The sequence below is a fragment of the Cyanistes caeruleus genome, chromosome 11, assembly GCF_971803275.1.
Source record: "Cyanistes caeruleus chromosome 11, bCyaCae1.hap1.1, whole genome shotgun sequence".
Lineage (NCBI taxonomy): Eukaryota > Metazoa > Chordata > Aves > Passeriformes > Paridae > Cyanistes > Cyanistes caeruleus.
Genome location: NC_141711.1, coordinates 7,445,695 through 7,466,076, shown reverse-complemented (window position 1 = coordinate 7,466,076; position 20,382 = coordinate 7,445,695). Strand labels below are relative to the sequence as shown.

Sequence of the window (20,382 nt, the reverse complement as noted above, 5' to 3'; positions counted from 1 at the left end):
TCCTTAACACTTCCCCAAATCACCTGGGCAGAATTTGTTTTAAATGGCTTGGGGTGATACGTACTGATGCATAATGCGTAACTAACAAAACAGAGGGATACATACTGAGCCATGATTTTTTTTTCCAAAAAAGCTCTAGACACAAATGCAAAGCAGCAGTTCAGGCCCTTACCCAACTCACCCAACTTTTTGTGTGTTCAGAGGAAATGCGATCAGTACTGGCCGACGGAGAACAGCGAGGAGTACGGCAACATCATCGTCACGCTGAAGAGCACAAACGTCCACGCCTGCTACACCGTGCGCCGCTTCACCATCAGGAACACCAAGATGAAAAAGGTGAGCCAAGCTTTCATTGCTCCCATCCAGGCATCTGCTGGCTTGTCTAGAACTCAAGGCACACCAGAGCAAAACTCAGCGTTTGCATAGGCAACCTGGAGAGGCAGGTGGGCAAGAAATAAGTAAGTAAAGACAGGATTACAAGGAAGCTGTTGCTAAGGTTTAGCCTGTATTTCTTTTTCTCAAGTGCACTGCTGCTTTGGTGTCCTTGTAATTGCTGTTATTACCTGTTCCCACATGTATTTTTCCTCGAACTCTGTCTCCACCCATCAGGAGGCAGAGCTGCAGGTTTCTTCTGTCACAGTCCAGCACTTTCTCAGCTAAGCAAGGCAGAATAATATTTTTATGCTTGTTTTCCCTCCTCTCTCTCTCGTCTCTGCACATCCTTCATACCTAGGGTCAGAAAGGGAACCCCAAAGGGCGGCAGAACGAGAGGACTGTCATTCAGTACCACTACACCCAGTGGCCTGACATGGGGGTGCCCGAGTACGCTCTGCCCGTGCTCACCTTCGTCAGGAGATCCTCGGCAGCCAGAACCCCGGACATGGGACCAGTGGTGGTGCACTGCAGGTATGATGGCTGTGACAAACCACCCGTGGCAAGCACAGCTAGAGCACAATGTGTGCTCCTCCGTGCCACCTAAGACAAACACTGCAGGAGTGTGTCAGCCCCATGGAGTGCAGGTAGACACAAGATCTACTTTGCCTACTTCTTAAAACAGCTCCAATTCAAAAGCTTCCCAGTTGATACAGGGTTTTGCTATGGCTATGATACTGAGCTGCTGAACACTGCACTGATGTAGCTGGGAAACTCCTTGGTCAAAGCTTGTTTGTAGCCTGCCAGTTTATTGCATGGACAGGACAGGATCACCTCTGTGGGGATCCAGTAGTGTGGATACATGGACAGCTGGGAATGTAACTGCCACTGAGCCACACTCACACTCACCAGCACTTGCAGTCACAGCAGTAGATCAGTCAATATACTAGTTCAGGGATGTGGTCTTCATCACTGTGTGAGGAGGCTGCACAGCTATATCAAAGAGGAGAGGACAGTGGGGGTTACAGCTCCTTCCTCAGCAGAAATTGAGAAGCTCTGAAGAGTTCCCATCTCTCTTGGGCTCAGGATTGTCCTCATTCACTGTAAGGAGTTCTGGCTCCAGATTAGTCCCCTTTTATACCTTCCCATAGTGCTGGTACCACTTTCATTTCCAGCTCCACTATGCAACTTAAGTTTACCTCAAGGCTGAAGCCAGCCAGAGCCACCTCACAGCCTGGAGTGACTCTGGCAATCCAGCATAGCAGCACCTTGGCAGGGGGTGGGCCTCTTTATGGCTTCATCCAGCCAACACCAGGAGCTGCAGCTGTGGAAACAGGAGCCAAGTGTGAACAGCCAGAGTGTGAAGTCCAGGACCACGGCAGCCTCATCCTCATGGTGCTGGCACAGATGTGATGGCGTGTATTGTGTTCAGCCTCATCTTGAAGCACAGAAATAGCCACAGAAGGGAGGAATTACATACCTCATAATATTTCCAGAAACCCAAAGTGTTTTGCTGGGAAACTTCAATGGTTGAAGCTAGGAGAAAGATGGAAGCCCATGAAGAGGAATATGTGAATATTTGCTTAGTTCTGTTTTACTTCTGCTTCCATGTTTACTTTCATCTGGCTGTGTGTGTTTCATGGGTTTCTCTTATGTTCTCTGCAGTGCTGGTGTTGGCAGAACTGGTACCTACATTGTGATAGACAGTATGCTGCAGCAGATAAAAGACAAAAGCACAGTTAATGTCCTGGGTTTCCTGAAACATATCAGGACGCAGCGCAACTACCTCGTCCAGACAGAGGTAACAGTTTCAGTGGGTTGAATTTAAAGCCTTGTTCATTTTTGCATTGTAGTCAAAAAGAGAATAGATTTTCCCAATTACATTCCTGTAAAAATTGAACATATTACTGATCGTTTTCTGCACTGGAATATCTCTCTTATTCTAGACTGGAAACTTCCAATTTTTTGTTTTTACTTATTCAGAACTGTATGTGCTACATTTATAAATATTTATTCTGAATTTGGCAGTATTTGTATGAGTGGCTTATTTTGCACACCCTTCCCTTTAGTGTGCACTGCTCCTCAGACAAAGCCAGCTGTTTAGGCTATTTCAAATGACTACCTGACATGCTGATGTTTTTCTAGGAGCAGTACATTTTTATTCATGATGCCTTGTTGGAAGCCATCCTTGGGAAGGAGACTGAAGTGTCTGCAAACCAGCTGCATAGTTATGTTAACAGCATCCTCATTCCTGGAATAGGAGGGAAGACACGGCTAGAAAAGCAATTCAAGGTAAGTCTTAATCACTGCCATCCAGAGGGACCCAGTTTTCCTACCCTCTTTTATATGGCCTGTCTTCATTGCCTAAGGAACCAAACCACAAAACTTGATCAGCATAGCACAACATCTTGAGAAGTTCAGTCCTATACAGTCTTAGCTTCACTGCTGGAAAGCAGTGCTCATGCTCTTCAGAGGTGAGAAGAGGGCCATGGACATTGGTTTGGAGTGTGCTGCTGGTCTCCCTGTTCCCAGGGAAGCTTGGATATTCCCAAGTCTGTGGTTAGCTTGGCTGGAAGTCTTCCTCCAAACTGTGGCTCTCATGCATATAGATATGGGCAAAGACAACAGATGAGGTTCTTTGCACCATCTACTATGTCATCAGTGTAGATAAGGAATTACAAATGTTTTAAGACCAGGAAACACAATATGCCTTTCTCATTGCTAACTAATCATGAGGCTTGCTGCATTTCCTGCTGTGTTGTGGCTGCTTCCTTCCTGGCCAAAGTAATTTCTTTTTCCCAGATCTCTTATTTGAAACTTAAGATTTTCTGATTGCAAGATTTCTGATTGATTTTTATTTGAATACATTGTAAAATATTTTGTGAGAGTTTGTATCATAAGGAGACACATGACATCTGTTTTCACAGCTAAACTCAGTTAATAACTACCCAATAACTACCCAAGGAGCTGAAGCTGTTAAATTTCACCAGGTGCCAAGCTATTAAAAAAATGAATCTGAATTCACTTGTAGGAATTTCAGTATTTCTCCATCACTCAAGACATTCCAGATGCTTAATTACTAAATTAAAGAAACAAGCGCAAGCACACACACCCACACAAAATGAAGTAGGAAGCAAATATTTGTTACTTTAAAAAATGTTGCACTTTTACAAACAATTCTAAATTATATGTATAAATTATATGTTTTCTGATAACTTGTGCCAAAGTTTAAAAACCCTAAGTGCCATTTCCAAAAATTACTTTCTCTGACAACATTGCACAGTTATTTAGAAACCCCATAACTTCTAATGGGGCTTATGCCAGTGCATAGATGAGTTGAGTGCTATCTTGTTTAGAGTGCATTTCAAACTGGGATGTGACCAGCAACAATTATTAGGTCTTTCTCTTGTTTCTGCTGCTACCACAGAGCTGGCAGAAAATAACTTGTGCTCATGCCCCACTACAGCAATTTACATTCAACCATCTTAGAGTGAAATGATGCTGAGTAACAAGGTGTGAGTGCAGGACATGTGAAAGCCACCTTTACTCTCTTTGCTCTGGCAGTTTCCCCATGCACTGGGGGAGTATTCAGATACAAATCTGCCTTTCTTTGCACCTCTAGGCAGCCCAGAATGAATATGGAAGATCAGGGAATGTAGCCTATGGCCTCAGATTTCAGATGCCAATGGTGGATTCTCCAAAGGCCTGGCAGAAAAAGACATTCTGCAGGAATGATCTGGCTGCTATTTTGAAGAAAAAAAAATAATAAAGTTCTGTTGTTCTCTTCTGCTAGTTTTTATTCCTCGAGACCTGCTTCTGATTAAACATAGCTGAAATTTTGTGGAATATATTCTCAAAGTTAACAAAATGTAGTGTTCTGTGAAAATACATTTTGATGGAAGCTCATATGCAGGTTGTTTCAAAGCTGAGAGCTGCAGAGATCTTTTTATCTATTAAACATGTTGTATGAAAAGGATGATTTCCACTGGAAACTTGAGTACTTTAAACAAGTTTAACAATGCAGTTTATTCTTCTACTAATGCATCTTTGCAGGAGTTGGCAAAGAAACCTCTCTTCATTTAGAGGACTCTGAGGACTGACTTACTACTTTATTCTCTTTCAGCTGGTTACACAGTGTAATGCAAAATACGTGGAATGCTTCAGTGCTCAGAAAGACTGCAACAAAGAGAAGAACAGGAACTCATCAGTTGTGCCATGTAAGATCACATCTTCATTTGATTACTGCCTAGCATAACTTTTTGTACCAAATTCTCCCGGTGTTATGCATGAAAAGACATAGCCACTAGGAAGGGGAAATGTAATCTTTTGTTCAGCCCAAGCTGTCTTGTCTTTCAGTATTATCCTGATGAAACTGAACAAAAGGAAATAGTTGCAGTGTCAGCCAGATATACTGTCCAAGTGAAATGTTAATTTGAAGTGCTTAAGAATTTGAATTATTAGGTAGGGAATAAATCTGTGGAATACTGAGAGATTACTTTGATACCAGCTCCCAGCTCTGGTGAGATCTCCCAGTGATTGGCACCAGTTGTTCGTAATTCAGCTACTGCACTCTGTTTCTCTGTGTGAGACACCCCAGATTTAAGGGTATTTGGTGCCCCAGGACACAGTTTCACAGTCATTAAAGTGGAATCTATGCATGGCTGTCAAGCAATATGAACTTGCACCAGACCAAGCATGGGCACAATGTCATCCCCATCACATAACCCAGAGAACAGGACACAGAGGACAGATGATAGCCAAGCTAGCACAGAGTAATAGTGGCACAGATACAGTCCATCATGAAGTTTGTTAATAAAAAGAGAAGCCATCAGAATACATATTAAAAACACATGGGATCAGGCTAGAAATAGGCTGTTTGATTTGGCCCTTTGTGTCATGCAGCTGCAGTGATTTCAGTTTGTCTTTTGGGGGCTGTCAGAGGGTTTGAGGATGATGTTGATCCCAGCCCTCAAACACGGAGGAGCGTGTGTGTGCAGAAGGGCACACACTTCTGGGAGGTTCCCCATTAGGGAAGATGTTTGTCCCTGTGAGAGATGGCAGTGCTACAGAGTGGTAGGGAAAACAAAATAAATCAGCTGGGTTTGTGTGCTGCTGGAGACAAATGGAACACTACACACAAGAATTACCCGAAATCCCCTGTTATCACTGCATATACTGTTATTTGGTAATTCAGCCTGCTGTGAAAATCTTTGCTATAGTAAAATTTGATTCCTGAAATTACTTTGTCCTTGTGGGAATATTGTGCAACATTCTCTTTTATATCCTGTGTTAGCAGGCAGTGCTTTAACGCAGTTAAAGTGCTGGCCTGCTCCTGTGGGAGATGGGAGCTGCACACTGTTTGCTTTGTTAACGGCTGAGAAATTCTTACTTTCTGCATTGTGCCACGATCAGACTTTGATCTTTTTTATTTTTTCTCTGTGTTTTTTTCCTTAATGTTATAGCTGAGCGTGCTAGAGTGGGCTTGGCACCGCTGCCTGGAATGAAGGGAACAGATTACATTAATGCCTCTTATATCATGGTGAGGAAGCCAACACCTAATTACAAAGTAAAATCAATTCTAAGGTGCTAAATACCAGATGCCTATAATTGTCTTAATTCTGTATGTAATGGCTGTGTATTAACAGATGAGATTTTAACACCTTCCCCATAATGTAAAGCTATTAACCATGTTTTATTAAAGATTCTTGCCTAAAAAAATTAATTACAAGATGCATTTAGATGGAATGTGTATTTCTGTGAAATACAGTCAAATAGATACTGGGATTTAAAGTAAATTAAAGCAGTAGGGACTCTGTAGAATTGAAATGTAGTTAAGAAAATATAGTCTGTGTGAAAATATTGTGGAGTAAAATGAAATAGGGTCATTATGTGTCCCCAGAAATTAAATTAATGCTTTAAAAGCATGGAAGGCAGTAAGTAACTGTGTGTTTGTTTTGCTGCAAAAGGGCTACTACAGGAGTAACGAGTTCATCATAACCCAACATCCACTGCCACATACAACTAAAGATTTCTGGCGAATGATCTGGGATCACAATGCACAGATCATCGTCATGCTGCCCGACAACCAGAGCCTGGTGAGTTGCCCGTGTCCCTCCCCGCGTGGTGCCACTGTCACAGCCCAGCTGGGTCACACAGTTGCCACATGGGGCTGTTTTCTGGCTGAAAGCAAAGCCTATTTTTGAGCCATCTACTCAAACTGCCTTAAGCTGGTTACAAAAAGAAAAGTTCCATGATGATGGGGCTGTTCTTTTGCTGTCACCTTCTGCAGTCAGCCCTGGACATCCAGGGCTGGATGGACCACAGTGCTCGCAGATAGCACAGCACACCAGTGCTGTCAACATCTGCAAGGCTCCTGAGGGCTGCCTGGCAGGATGCAAGCACTGAGGGTATGGAGAGGCTGGGGTTATGGGTAAGGACTTTGAGAGGAGCAGAAATGCAAGGTAGGGACAGGAGGATAATTGCTTGTTTGCCCATGAGCTTAAGCCTCAGGCCCTGCAAGACCATGACTTTGCAAGGCTGCACATGCCATTTTTAATGAAAGTAAAAAGCAAACAAGTATGTTAATTTAAGTGGAAATAATGAGTCAGACAGAGAGAGAGAATAAGGAGACACAGGTGAAGTGCTAATCACTACTTCCAGATTTACTAGCACGTCTCAAGAGGGTGTGTTGAAAAGGATTAAGAACTAATCGGTTCGTTTTTTCATGCACACATCACTGAGGTGAATAGACAATTGTAGCTGAAAGTGGAAGAGAAACCACCTTCATTACAGCAGGAAAATAGCAGTCATGAGGGGCTACTAAAGAGGCAGCAGTCAATATGCTGCTTGTGTGTGGGGATGAAAGGGACTGCAAGGAGTGCTCAGAGACATTCGATCAGATCAGAAAGTGCTTATGAAATGAAAGTATGTCAGGTGGAAATGAAGAGGCTGATTTTGTCTTCACATGTACATGAAATAGCTCTGCAGAACCACAGTAATTAAAGGGTAAAAGAGGAATGCTGGGCTCAGTCACAGTGGTTTCACCTTCACCATTCCCAGGGTGGAGGGTGGCCAGGAAGGCAGTGGTGTCAGACCTAGGCTCAGTGGTCAGTGTGGGATGTGTTGGCTGGCAAGAAGGGCTGGCACAGGATTCAGGCAGCACCAAGGTGCTGGATGTGCAATGCCAAAGGACAAGACAATAATGCAAGGTACCTGCTGAATGAGGACCTGTCAGCTGGCAGGCGCTCAGCAATATTACTCTGCTTCCCAGTGCTTCTGCTTATTTAGGGCAAAATTGTAAGGACTTAAAACCTTATGTCACATTTTCAGAATGAGCACTGACAGCACAAATGTCAACAGTATCTTGTTCTTCAGAGCTGCAGACCCACAGAAATACACCTGGTTTTAGAGGGATGTGTATAGTCACGACAGGATGACATCACTTCATAGCTCATGTTTGCTCATGAGTGAAATATGGGATGTCCAGAGACATGTTCTGTGCATGTGGCCAGGGTAATTTCTGTGCTCATGCTGCAGGGAGATAGACCTCTGAAGCCAGGAGAAGAAACAGACTTTGCATAGATATGGTGACAGACCATAATTCCCTTTATCAGCAGCAAATTAGGAATTCAGTTACATTTTAATGAACAGCTTTGACTTACATCCTGTCAGTCAGGCTACTTCAGCACTGAACTTCTTCCAGCCTTTCCAGCCTCACTGAGGTTTTACAGTGTCCCTTTGACAGAGGTGTTTTGTTGGAGAATTTGCATGAAGTTTAGCCAGTGTTTTTTAAAAGGCTAAGAGTATCTGGGTTTTTCTCTTCCTCTTCACTCCTCCACTAACTCCTAAAAATTCAAGCCCTGCATAAGTATCCATCAATCTTCTACCTAGGCCTGATCCACAGACTTTGAGTTTTAGATTAGACCACGATAAACACAAATTAAAAATAACAAGTCATTAATTTTTAAAGGTGAATGATTTTTTTTCTAGATAAATATCTGGCTTTCAAATAAAACTGTATAGGCAGGAGGTCACAATACAAAGGTCAAGTATGGGTGGGCTAAAATAACCATTTCCCTGTGAAACCAATTAAAAAGCAGATGTTACATGTTTGAATACCCAAAGGGAGAATCTGGCAGGTTTACTACCTACTGCAATAGTAAATTTGTTTTAGACAGAAGTGCTTTTTAAAGGTCAGTTCCTGATCATCTCTATTTATCAAAGCAATTTTTTGATCCACTGGATTTTTCAGTTGCACACAAGGAATCTGAAAGGCTACAGTAGTGTGTTCTTTCATTTCTCCAGGCAGAAGATGAGTTTGTGTACTGGCCAAGTCGTGAGGAATCCATGAACTGTGAGGCCTTTACTGTGACCCTTATCAGCAAAGACAGACTGTGCCTCTCTAACGAAGAGCAAATTATCATCCATGACTTTATCCTTGAAGCTACCCAGGTAAAGTAAACCCTCAAATGCAGGTCTTTGCTTTTCACCAAAATTATATTGATGCCTTTTAAATACAGAAGAAGAAGAATTCAAAATTTTTTTGAAAAGGATTTACATGTAAATGCATGTGGATGCATGTTGCTGTCAGGGGAAAGGTATTCTCATTGGCTTCTTCTCCCTCTCACATTTTCTAATTCCAGGTAGATTTCTCTAGTTAGTAAGGCTAGTATTAACTATCTGTCTTGCTGGAAAGTGAAGACATTATTTTATCACGGTGTATTGTCTTACTTCTTCTTACAAAATTCATAGTTTAATTGTTTGGGTGTCTTAACTAATCATAAAAATGTAAGCACAAGCCTTTTGAACTATAAACTTGTTTCTAGTTTGCTATCAGGATTGCAGCTGGACTTTGCTGCAAGACTTTAGTTTGCAAGTCCATTTAAATTTCACTTGGTTCTCTTGTTTGATTTTTGAGCTATAAAGACTCTGAGTGAGGTTTGATATGAGCCCTGAATTCAAATACAAAATCTTTTCTTGATAAAACGTTTTGTCAAACTTGCATTATTTTAGGGTGTTCACTGTTACAGACATGCTGGAGCTGTGTGTCCTCTTTCTGTGTAAACTGTTTGGAAGAAGAAAGTTTCCCTTCAGTTTGCAGAAGGCTCTTCCCTCTCTGTCCCTGGAGTGGATGCCTGTGGAGGAAGCTAATGCCAGGCTGGTTTGTCATTGCAGGATGACTACGTTCTGGAAGTCCGCCACTTTCAGTGTCCCAAATGGCCAAACCCTGACGCTCCCATAAGCAGTACCTTTGAACTTATCAATGTAATCAAGGAAGAGGCCTTAACAAGGGATGGCCCCACCATAGTTCATGATGAGTATGTGATCACTTTTCTCCCATTTATGTGCAGACTGTACACTGAGCTGAAAGACAGTTGTTAGGACTGATGTCCCTTCCTGCATGGAGTAGGTGGGGTTTAGTAGTCCAGGGAACAGATTAAGAATATTTAAGCTTCAAAGGCTGAGTTTTCAGTTGGCATCTGAGGCCAAATGCATTTTGCTTAGTGTAGTTTTTGTTGTAATCTTAGGTGGACTCAGGAGGTGAGGCTGTTTGCTTTGGAAGCATTTTGGGTTCTTCTGCTTCTGGAAGTATCCCAAACAAATCCTACAACCTGTTTCAGAACCCAGCAGAGCTTTGGTTTAGATAAGGCTCTAAGCAGCCTAATATGGGCTGATGGAAACAAGTTTCAAAACAGCCCAAGCTCGTGTCTAACAGGTTTTATGTGGCATGTAAGACAGAACAAGCTCAGCTCAGCTGTATCTCATGATGAGCAGTGGAAGTATCTAGTGACAAAAGGCCTAGGTCTTCTAAAAGCAGTTTTTTGCTTTCCAAAAAACATTCCAAGGGGCCCCTACAGTTCCAAGTGGGAGGGAGGGGGCCCACTAACTCTGGGCCAGCATGCCCCAACACTTACCTCTTGTAGCACAGTGATGAGCATTGTCCCACAGTTATGCTTGAACACCCAGTTATAAAGGGTGCTAAATACTACATTGCATGGTATTACTTGCACACATTATGGAGCTGCAAAATACCATTATAGCGAGGCTGGAGCCTGGGTTTGACCTGATTTCCTTGGGGGGACTGTTTCCTGGTGGGCAGAGCACTTCCTGGTGTCATTTTGTGCTTAAAATCCCAAGGAGGCCCAACTTCTGACAGTGTTGGTGTCCTAAGAGCGAGCACCAAGCCAGTGCAAACGCCTGCTCTACCCACAGCCCCCCTGCGCTGCAGCCTGTTAGACTTTGTCACTGCCACAGAACAGGATCACTGGGAAGCTCTTGGGGATCTCTGCAAAAGCTTCAGTACCACTCTCTGATGTGTCAGTGGTCAGAGCAGGCGTTGTGCTGGTGTGTCAGGAGCACATCCTTTTCCACCAGAGCTTTCCCTGCACATCCACATGTCGCTGCTGCAACAGGATTTGCCCAGCTGACTCCTGCAAATGGTGCCTTGGGCTGCAGCAAGTAGTTTTTCTCCCACCACCTCCTCCTGCCTTGCTTATGCAGAGTTTAAGCTCTGTTGCCTTTCACTGATTAATTCCAGGCTGGTTTTAATATTCATGCTTTGGGAAGTCTGAAGTGAAGTTTTGCTGCTCTTGCAGTATTTAAGATTATGTTTTACAGAATTAGAAATGTTATTGATTTGGGTATTTCATTTCTAGATGAAAAAAAAAGGAAAATCAAAATTGCATTCCAAGTAATGCTGAGTCATTCTTTCTGTACATTGCTTTTTTGGTTTATTTGTCATATTCAATGATTTTATCTTTATGCCCAATACATAATGTGGGTTCTGCTTTTCATTGGAGTCTAAGGAAATGTAGCTGAAAATGAAAATTTCCCCTTGCTACATGCAACAACTATATCACATAATCCACTAATAATTACAACTGCAGATTAATTCCAAATATATGAACTTGCAGATAACTAAATTCATGTGGTATTTAGGAAGTACATGGTGGGATGAACTTGATAACATTTTTAAAAGTTCAGAAATTCCAACTTGAGACAGTTGTCAAGATTTTTTAAATGTAACTGCCCAAATATAGGCAACTACATAAAGATCTGCTGCATGATTTTCTGCAAGAAAAATCTTCAGATTGTTGGGAACCAGAAATTACCAGCCCAAGTGAAAATGATACCATTGCACCCTCAGAAGGATTTAGTTGTGTCCTGTCAAGTACATGCACTGGCACTTTGTCCACTGTCCCTGTAGATGAGTCACAGCCATCTGTATGGTGCCACTGCTTCTCCTCTAGACCTTACATCCAGTAGAGCACATCTGTTCTGATCTGAGTTCTGTTTCCCATTTCTGAGTTTTGAGTTTGCAAAAATTGTATAAAATTAAGTCAGCGTATATCTTGATTTCCATGGGAATGCTGTACAAATCCTAGTGGTAATCTTGCAGTACAAGATGATATTGCAGCACTTGCTGATTATTTCAGTTTTCATATAAAACTCTCTAAGTGGCTTAGAGAGCAGGTCAGCACTGATGGCCCCATTTACCAGTGGGAACATTTAAACACAGACTTTCTCAAAGTCACAGAGCAGACCCATAGCATAGCCAGGACAGAATTTCTGTCTCCTGAGTACTGGGAGAACAGAAACTGGTGTGTAGGATCCTTCATGGTGTGCCTAAGCACGCTACCAGGCTTGCAGCAGTGAGGTTTCTCAAGGATATCTCAAGGAGTCGTGCTCCTGATGAATAACTGCTGCTTGGGGTTTTATTACATGACAACACAGCTCAACTCTTCAGAATCTGTAATGTCTCCTGGGTGCCTGGCTCAGGGATGTTGCCTTTACCAATGAATCAGACTTAGGCAAGACTTTGAGATGTGCCCCACTTACATGTGAGCACCACAGAGCCATGTTAGTTTTCTGCAATTGTCAGATGTGGAGGAAGAGGCAAAGTCTCATTTCTTTCTAATCACCCATGTTTTGCTTGAGCTCCCACTAATGAATTTAATATATGCTCCACTGTAATGCAGATGCTCTCAGCACATGTGGTGTGGGAGAACTGATTTCAGTGTTACAGTCTCCAGGGTGGGTATTTTGGAGTGGCTAATGTTCTGCTGCTGATACAGTTCTTTGTGTTGAATAGTGTAGATAAGCTGAGATGACTGGTATACCATCAAATTTCTTCTATAAATTAAAATGACAAAAAATTAGCAACTATAAAACAAGCATTTGGTAGATACAAAGAGGAACTACAGTAATCAAGTAAGACTATAACAACACTTCATGACTCTGAGTCAGTGCCCAGGTGTGTTTTTGAGTAACTCCTCATTTTGGTGTGGTTTTTCCAGGTATGGAGCTGTGTCAGCAGGAACTCTATGTGCCCTTACCACTCTGTCTCAGCAGCTGGAGAATGAAAATGCTGTCGATGTTTTCCAGGTGGCAAAGATGATAAATCTTATGCGGCCTGGAGTATTTACAGACATTGTAAGTCTTTAAATGGTGGATAAATAGACAGTTTACAAGGTTTTCATCTGAGACCAAAAGCATGATCTAAAACATGTATTGTATATGTTATCAAGCCCTACAGCATCTGCTACCAAGCAGAATTTGCATTTGAACTTTTTTTGTGTAGTTATCATTTTTTGTTAACCTCAAAGCCACACGGTAAGTCTCTGATTTGCACTTAAACTTATTTTTCATACTTTGGAGGGGAGCATCATACAGACAAGTCCTAGCAGAAAAGGACCTTTCAGCTTGGTACCATCAGCCTGCCAGCCCTGTGAGCTAATCTGTGCTCTTTAGATCTGGCACCTTGTGGTGTGAAGGGATGCTCAGGGCAGGTGAAGCTGCAGGGAGATGAGGCTCTTCCCTGAGAGTCCAGCAAGAGCAGCCCCCTTGCCTCAGTGTGTGGTACAAGGTTCTGCCACCTGGGTTGAGCTGTGGCCTCAGGTTTTGTCCTGCCCTCCTGAAGTGTTTAATAGCATATCAGAGATAAAACTGGAGTTTGGGTTGACAAGGTTCAACTGGATGAACAGAGGTAATTGCTCTATTTCTTTGCTGTGTGTATGCTTCTGGTAATGAATGCCCATGACCTTCCCTGGAAATGCCAAATTAAAGCACCACTCATTTATGTACACTTAAAGGATTGAAATAAGTTGTTCTTTCTTTTCCAGGAACAGTACCAGTTTCTTTATAAGGCAATGCTAAGCTTGGTCAGCACTAAGGAAAATGGAAATGGTCCCATGACACTGGACAAAAACGGTGCTGTGATGGCCAGTGACGAATCTGATCCCGCAGAAAGCATGGAGTCTCTTGTCTAATTGGAAACCTGAAAAGGCACTTAATTTGTAGAACTTCTGAAGACTGAACTTTTTTGAGGCCTTTTTTGCCAGACTCTAGGTTATACAATAACCCAATTACTTTTTTACACTGATAAAAGTTTTTATATTTATTTTTTGCCATTTTATGTCTTAATGGTATCCTACTGAGCATTTGCACCTCTGTTTATTTCACACGGTGAAACGCAATTTTATCTAGTTTGCACTATATGATCAGTGTTACTGCCTATAATATCCTAATACAAGACAAGCCCTGATGTGACATTCCATGACAACAAACATACGCTTTTTCTGTTTTGTTTAAATGCAGTGAAGTTTTGCTAACTACAGTGACCCTCGAATCTTAAATCTTGAATGCTAGGCCAGATGGATTCTTCCTACAACAGATACTGTACCCCTTCCTACCATATTTATTATTTAGTGATCATGTCAAAGTTTTGGTAATGGTGTTCTGCATTCCAGTAGAGTGGATGAGCAGTGTTCATCCTTTCTTGACAAAATGTGGCAGGTGATTATTAGCTACAGTGGAGGTCTAACAGCCTTGTGGAGCTGAAACAATTATTTCTGTATTGTTTCAAATTGCTGTGTTGTACACTTACAGGTCTGAGACTTGCTTCACATGGAGTATATAAATTACATACAATATAATTATAAATTAGATGCAATTCATATGTGGGATGCGGTGATAAGTTTTGAATTTACATTTTCAGAGTTTCCCCATGTATTCAGGAAAATGTTGATTTTGGTTTTTAGCCAGCCCTGTGACTGGAAAGTATTTTGGTTTTAATTTCATCGGAGCCAATACAGTGAGAAATCCACAACAACCCAAAACCAGACCAGTTTTCAGATATATTAAAGGTAGCAATATTTTACATTACTAAGCTATTCAATATTTTAAACACATCTAATTTCCTTACTATTTCTTGAATATGACCTCACACCTAATGGTATGTTACATGATGACAGGCGTTTCTTAATTTCATAACTGTTAGATGCCATTTTTACAGGTGTGTAATTTTCATACTTTAGTGCTAAAACATAAAGTACTGATCCATATTTACTGGTGAAGCAAACTAATAAAAAAACTACCTATAAAGTTACATTCTCCCTCTTTTTTTTTTGCCAGACTAATTCTTTAGCACAAACCTAGCTTATTGTGTTTTCCCTCCCACACCAATAGAATGGTTTCCCTCAGATTATGTAGATAATTATTGCTCGGAACATTTAAGTTTACATCCTCACTGGCTCCCTCTTCCTTTGTATTTGGTTGTAATTCAACAAGTCAATCCCTGTTTAACTAAAGAAGTAAGCACATGCTTTATTCTCCTGAAAATTTAAATTAGTTGTGCCCTTCATAACTTGGTTTAGTAGGGAGAGGTTATTGAATCTGCCTGGAAAAGGAAATAGGTGATTTCAGCCATCCTCACCCTTGGTGTACAGTTAAAGGCACTATCCCTTATATGTGGCATTAATTTCTTCACTTCTAAACTACAGAAAACATGCATTGTAATTTTTTCAGAACTTGTCAAAATATTACAGCTTTCTTTTTAATTTAAATGTAAACTTACTAATTTCTGCGAGTCCAGTCTTTCTGAAATACAGACATTTGGCAAGGTTCTGTGTATTTTCACTCCCAAGGAAGCTGAATGCAAACTGTTTAAAAGAATATTGAGAGTAGATATGTTGGTTCAGAACCACGTAAGATGCAAACTGATATGGCCTCATTGAGAGCAGAGGAGCTGTGCAAACTGCTATGTGCTAACATTTGGCCTTTTATCTTAGAAAGATTCAAAGTATTCAAGGATTCATCAGCAACCTTTTACAGTCAGCTTTTACTTGTCAGTTTGTTGAATCCCTCCATCCAAGCAATCCCAATAATTGCTAATATGAAGCAATTAAATAACGTGTGGTTTCAGTGAGGAAATCCCATGTCCAGCAACAGCTAGTCCAAATAAAATATGTGCAGAATGTTTCAAAAGATTGTAGTTTGCATCCCCTTTGCACTGCACGGAGGTGGGGGTCAGTAGGAGTTAGAACTGGCCCTCCAGTCACGACACCCCAGTAACAGAATGGTTTTAAGTTCTCAAGTGCTGCTCCCTGCAAGGGCTGGCAGGTTTAGCTGAGTGGTTTTCTGGCCAGCCTGCATCAGCCTCAGAGGATGCTGAGCCCCCCTGTGCCCCCAGTCCTGAACCTGGACCCAGCCAATGCCAGCTGGTAGCACAAGGGGACTCATGAGTTGGATCAGTTTAATCTAGAAGTATTTTAAGTTCCTTGGGAGATGTAGGGAGGAGTTAGAAAGTCAAACCTTGACAACTAAGTGACACAAAGATTACTGCAGGCATTGAGTGGTTGGATTTGTTCAGTAGTTTCAGGTGATTACTTTTCATTTCACTGGCATGATGGAAGATAACTGTGGTTGTGACACACTGCCTGAATACCCTTGGTTTAATCCCTTAACTTCTCACAAGTTTGAAACATCAATGAATGAAGGCTGCGGGGGCTGAACTTTGGTAGATGCTTTGGAAATCCATGCATTTGCATTGGCATTTTCCAACACCTGAAATACTTGCTTGGGGTTTAATCCATGGGGAAATAATCACTGATGTTCTATGAGTTGTCCATGGATTATTTCATATGGGAGTTGAAGCTGTATGTTAAGTGCTGTGCTGACAGCCAGGTAGTCAATAGATAGTAGTGATGCACAAGGCTTGAAGGGGTGAAGGTAGAAATTGCTTGTGAAGGTCAGGATTAAGCACACAGAAGAGCCAAATCTATCCTCCTGTAAGCAGCTGCAGTTCTGCTTTCTTATACAGGTTTGTACCCTTTCCTTGGGACTGAGTGAGTGGCAGAAGGAGCAATGTCTGCTCAGAGATGGGCACTGATAAACTCTCCTGATGCTCCCACGAGTGTCCAGCCAAAGTCCTGCTCTGCAAATCACCACCTTGCTTTGGGACCCCAACCCCTCCGCTGTCCCCAGCTCCTGCCATTCAGTCAGGATGTCTTTCAAGCATCAAAGGTTCCCAAGCAATGTGCAGGTCTGCAAATTAAGAGAACCTGAGAACATTCCTGTATCACTGCAGAGCGTGGTCCTCAGCACCAGCCCTGAGAAATAAGGAACGGAAGGACTGAAGCACACGTGTCTACATTTAGAAAATACCATTTCTCATTTAGAAAATACCATTTCTCCATGTCTTGCACATGTCCTGTGCCCGCAGACCGTGTGAAAGACGTGAACTGTATCTTGAGACCGCAAGAGCAGCCAAGCTTTCCAAGTGGGAATGCTTGGAAAGCTTCTGTGTCATCTGAACATCTGAAATAGGTGGCAGGCTCAGAATAACCCATCCTCCAAACACTCCCATGTGTGAGCTTGGCTTTGGCAGGAAGGTCTGGGGGAGCTGGTGGGACTGCTGAGGTGTGCAGGGTAAGCACTGAGCCTTCTGCAGGATCAATATCTAAGAACATTCATTTTAAACAGCATTTGTCCTTAGCATTTCAGTGTCTGTTTCCAAACAGTAATTTAGATACAGGGAAAAAGAAAAACCCAAACCCCTTAAACTTTTCCCTGGAAGTGACTGTTTCTGTACTGTGGGTCTGCTCTAGGTTAGTGGAGTCATTTACAGGATCTGCAAAATTTCAGTTGTTTTTCCAGTTTGACTGCTCAAATTGCTTGAACACAGAGTGATACATTGGAACATTAGGAGAAGAATCTTTATGATACAGCACAACTGCCTTCTCATTAATCTTTTTTAAAGCTGATGTATTTTATTTAAAAGCTAAGAAGTATAGATATGGATTCTACCAAAGATACATGCTACTAATTCTCAGCAAAACAAAACCAACTTAATTTAAAAAAAAATGTAGTTGTCTTGAAGATTTAGCAGTCTTTCTCAAATTCATGTCTTTTGACATCAGATCTTTTGCTCCGAAGTTTATGTTCAAATGGTGCCAGTGAATTTTTATATGAAGGGAAAATGCCTATTTGTTAATCTACTGCATTGCTTTTCTTCTTTTTCTTTTTATCTTTTTTTTTTTTTTTTCAGATGTAATTCACTGTTACCCCTTTGCTCTTCTTCTCCTTGTTGCCATTCTAACAATGTGAACTACACAGGCTTCACTTATCAAAGGAGAAGGAATGCAAAAATAAGGAGAGAGGAACTGTAATAAAGAGATTTGGCCTCTACTTTGTCTTAGCTGTTAAACTGTTTTTAGTGTTTTTGTTAACTATTTGCAAAGGGAAGCATTTTCTACAGAGGATAATTAATTTCAAGAAAAATGTCTTGAGTTTTAAGAATAAACGTCTCCAAAAGAGGAGATAGTCAATTTTATACAATGTCACAACTCTCCAACATTTGGGGTAGTGACTTTTTTGTTTTGTTAGAACACTTGAGACTAGCAAGCAGCCATTGTTTCTAAAGACCGAAGCATTCATGTGTACTCCTATTTTCTTTTCCTTCATTTTTAAAATAGCAAAGTCATTAAAACTGTAAATATTTTGTTGCTTAGATAAGCATCTTCTGGGAACTTTGTATCTATGGTATATAATCATAGAATTTTATATTTTCATATAAAGCTAATTTTTTTCTAGTTTCACCTCCTTCCTAGTTCTGTGGTGGTTATGTGAATACAAACCTTCTGTGTTTCAAGGTAGTGAGATGCCATCATCACACTCCAAAAAGGATTTTCACACATGTCATTTCTTTGGGGCAGTGATTGTGAAAGTTGGATTTTTTTTTTTTTTTTGGATTCCATTGTCAGTGTGTGCAACAGGATTTAGACTTAGCCAGTCACTAGATACGTTTGTCTCATTGATCCATTCAGAAGCAAAATAAAAATGTGGTGTTTGGTTTGGGGAAAGGGTGGGAGGGAGTATTTTGAGGGAGACTTTTGTTCATTTTTGGTTTTTGTTTGGGGGTTTTTTGTAACTTGAAGAACCTTCTTTTTGTTATGTTAAACTATATCAAATCATTCTATTATAGTGTTATTTAATATGTAAATTGTATTGCTATACATAAAATAAAGTATGGTTTTTGATGTATTTACAGACTTCTTACTTATTTGCATTGGGTACACATAAGGAACAGATGCAGGAGTCAGTATTTCATTGTCCCAGGCGTGCAGGAAGAATGATGAGATCCAAGGCCTGCTTTAATTAGATCTCAAATGTCTAAGCAGTACTCAGCTGGGAGCTGCCAGTGACAGTGGAGTTCACTGTTCCCTTCTTAATTGTCTCCAGCTATTAGGGAGCTGCCAGTAAATAACCCCATCCCTTTCCACCAATGCTCCTCTCCAGACAATTGTGACCAGCAAAATCTCTTTTGGAAGGGGGACTGTCTCCACTCTGAACAGGACCTCAGATCCTGAACTTTCTTGCCAGGTCCTTTGACATGCCCTTCCTTCAAACTATTTCTGGCTTACCAGCCTGGAGGAGCAGGGGCTTCCACCATCACCCAATTCACTGTGATGAATGGCACTGTTCACTAACCCCAGCACTGTGGCAGGAAAACCAAAAGTACCCATCCCATCTCAGACAGACTGGTGGGGTACAGATGTTCCAAATACCCCCATGGAGTGCATTAGTAGTCACACATCCTTGCTGCCCTAGCCAGGAGCTGACACTGAGCTGGGCACACGTGATGCTCTCGATGTTTCACAATAAAACCTTGGCAGCTCCACACACCACCTCCCATTCTGGTTCTGTGCTCAGGGCTGTGTTACCTATTTTGTTGTTCTTAGGGGGAAGCCACTCAGGTTTGTGGACAGATTTTTGTTACAATCTGCTGCTGGCATGGCAGCTGCCCAGGCTGGCAGTGCCTTCAGAAACGTGGCAGCACTCAGCCTCTGGAGCAGCACCTGCACAGGGACAGAAAGATCAATAACTCAAACCACTCGTTGGTGTAAAATTGCTGATTAAAATCAATACACTGCATCTGCTGCCTTCTGTGCTGCTGCATTCTCATCTGCTAGGTCTGTGGTCGAGTTGACTGGGGGGAAGAGGGACACTGGAACACTGGGTGTTCCAGACTGTGATCAGTGGGACACTGCACAGCAGCCTGATGACCCTTGCCAAGCCCCCCACACCTCGTAGGCTGCTCTCTCCAGCCCCTGCTCGGGGGTGCTGCCATGTTGCACCCCAGAAGCAGAAGCAGCTCAACACCATCTCACCTGCAGGTTCTGCTGCCTCACGGATGAGCAGCAGGGACCCCAGCCTGCCACACCTGCTCTAGGGGATGCTCCAGCACCTCCAGTGCCCTCTACCACTTTTCCAGGCCAGAAAGCAGAAGCAGGCACCCAGGGAAAGGTTCCTCTGCCCAGCTTGGCTGCTTCATCTCCATGGAGAAGATGGCAGCCCTTGCATGCTCAGGTAGCTGGGTACATGACACTTCACAGCAAAAATATGGGAAAAGAGTTATGTAAATCCTGCTTGTCTGGGAAGTGCCTGGAGGATGGTGAGGATGGCAAGCTGGACATGAGCCAACCCCACCAACTGCAAGGTAGACACATGCAGGTCTGGCAGGTCTACACTGGCACCAGGTAAGTCTGCTCACACTGGCACCTCCCAGGCTGCTCACAGCAGGGTTAAAACCGTCTCATTTTGGGAAGGGAGAACCACACAAACAAAAAACGTGTATCCTCACTGAAGACAGACAAAAGGAGAGCAGTGGGGATGGTCAGTGAGCAGGAAATCTTCTGAGCAAAGACAGGATGAACTGGGGCATTGCCCAGT

At 42.2% G+C, this 20,382-nt stretch overlaps 1 protein-coding gene across 4 annotated transcripts in view; it reads left to right on the top strand.

Annotated features, from left to right (window-relative positions):
• The window catches only part of PTPRG (protein tyrosine phosphatase receptor type G), a 386,090-nt gene extending 371,336 nt beyond the window's left edge, over nucleotides 1-14,754 (top strand). For all 4 annotated transcript variants that reach the window (XM_086846057.1, XM_086846058.1, XM_086846059.1 and 1 more), the window contains 11 exons: nucleotides 202-336; nucleotides 734-906; nucleotides 2,038-2,173; nucleotides 2,518-2,664; nucleotides 4,496-4,589; nucleotides 5,835-5,911; nucleotides 6,339-6,467; nucleotides 8,677-8,823; nucleotides 9,547-9,689; nucleotides 12,669-12,804; nucleotides 13,494-14,754. In XM_086846057.1, coding sequence (XP_086702183.1) covers nucleotides 202-336; nucleotides 734-906; nucleotides 2,038-2,173; nucleotides 2,518-2,664; nucleotides 4,496-4,589; nucleotides 5,835-5,911; nucleotides 6,339-6,467; nucleotides 8,677-8,823; nucleotides 9,547-9,689; nucleotides 12,669-12,804; nucleotides 13,494-13,640 — 1,464 coding nt within the window. In that variant the 3' untranslated portion in view covers nucleotides 13,641-14,754. The remainder of the gene's footprint in view (nucleotides 1-201; nucleotides 337-733; nucleotides 907-2,037; nucleotides 2,174-2,517; nucleotides 2,665-4,495; nucleotides 4,590-5,834; nucleotides 5,912-6,338; nucleotides 6,468-8,676; nucleotides 8,824-9,546; nucleotides 9,690-12,668; nucleotides 12,805-13,493) is intronic.
• The last annotated feature ends 5,628 nt before the right edge of the window (nucleotides 14,755-20,382 follow it).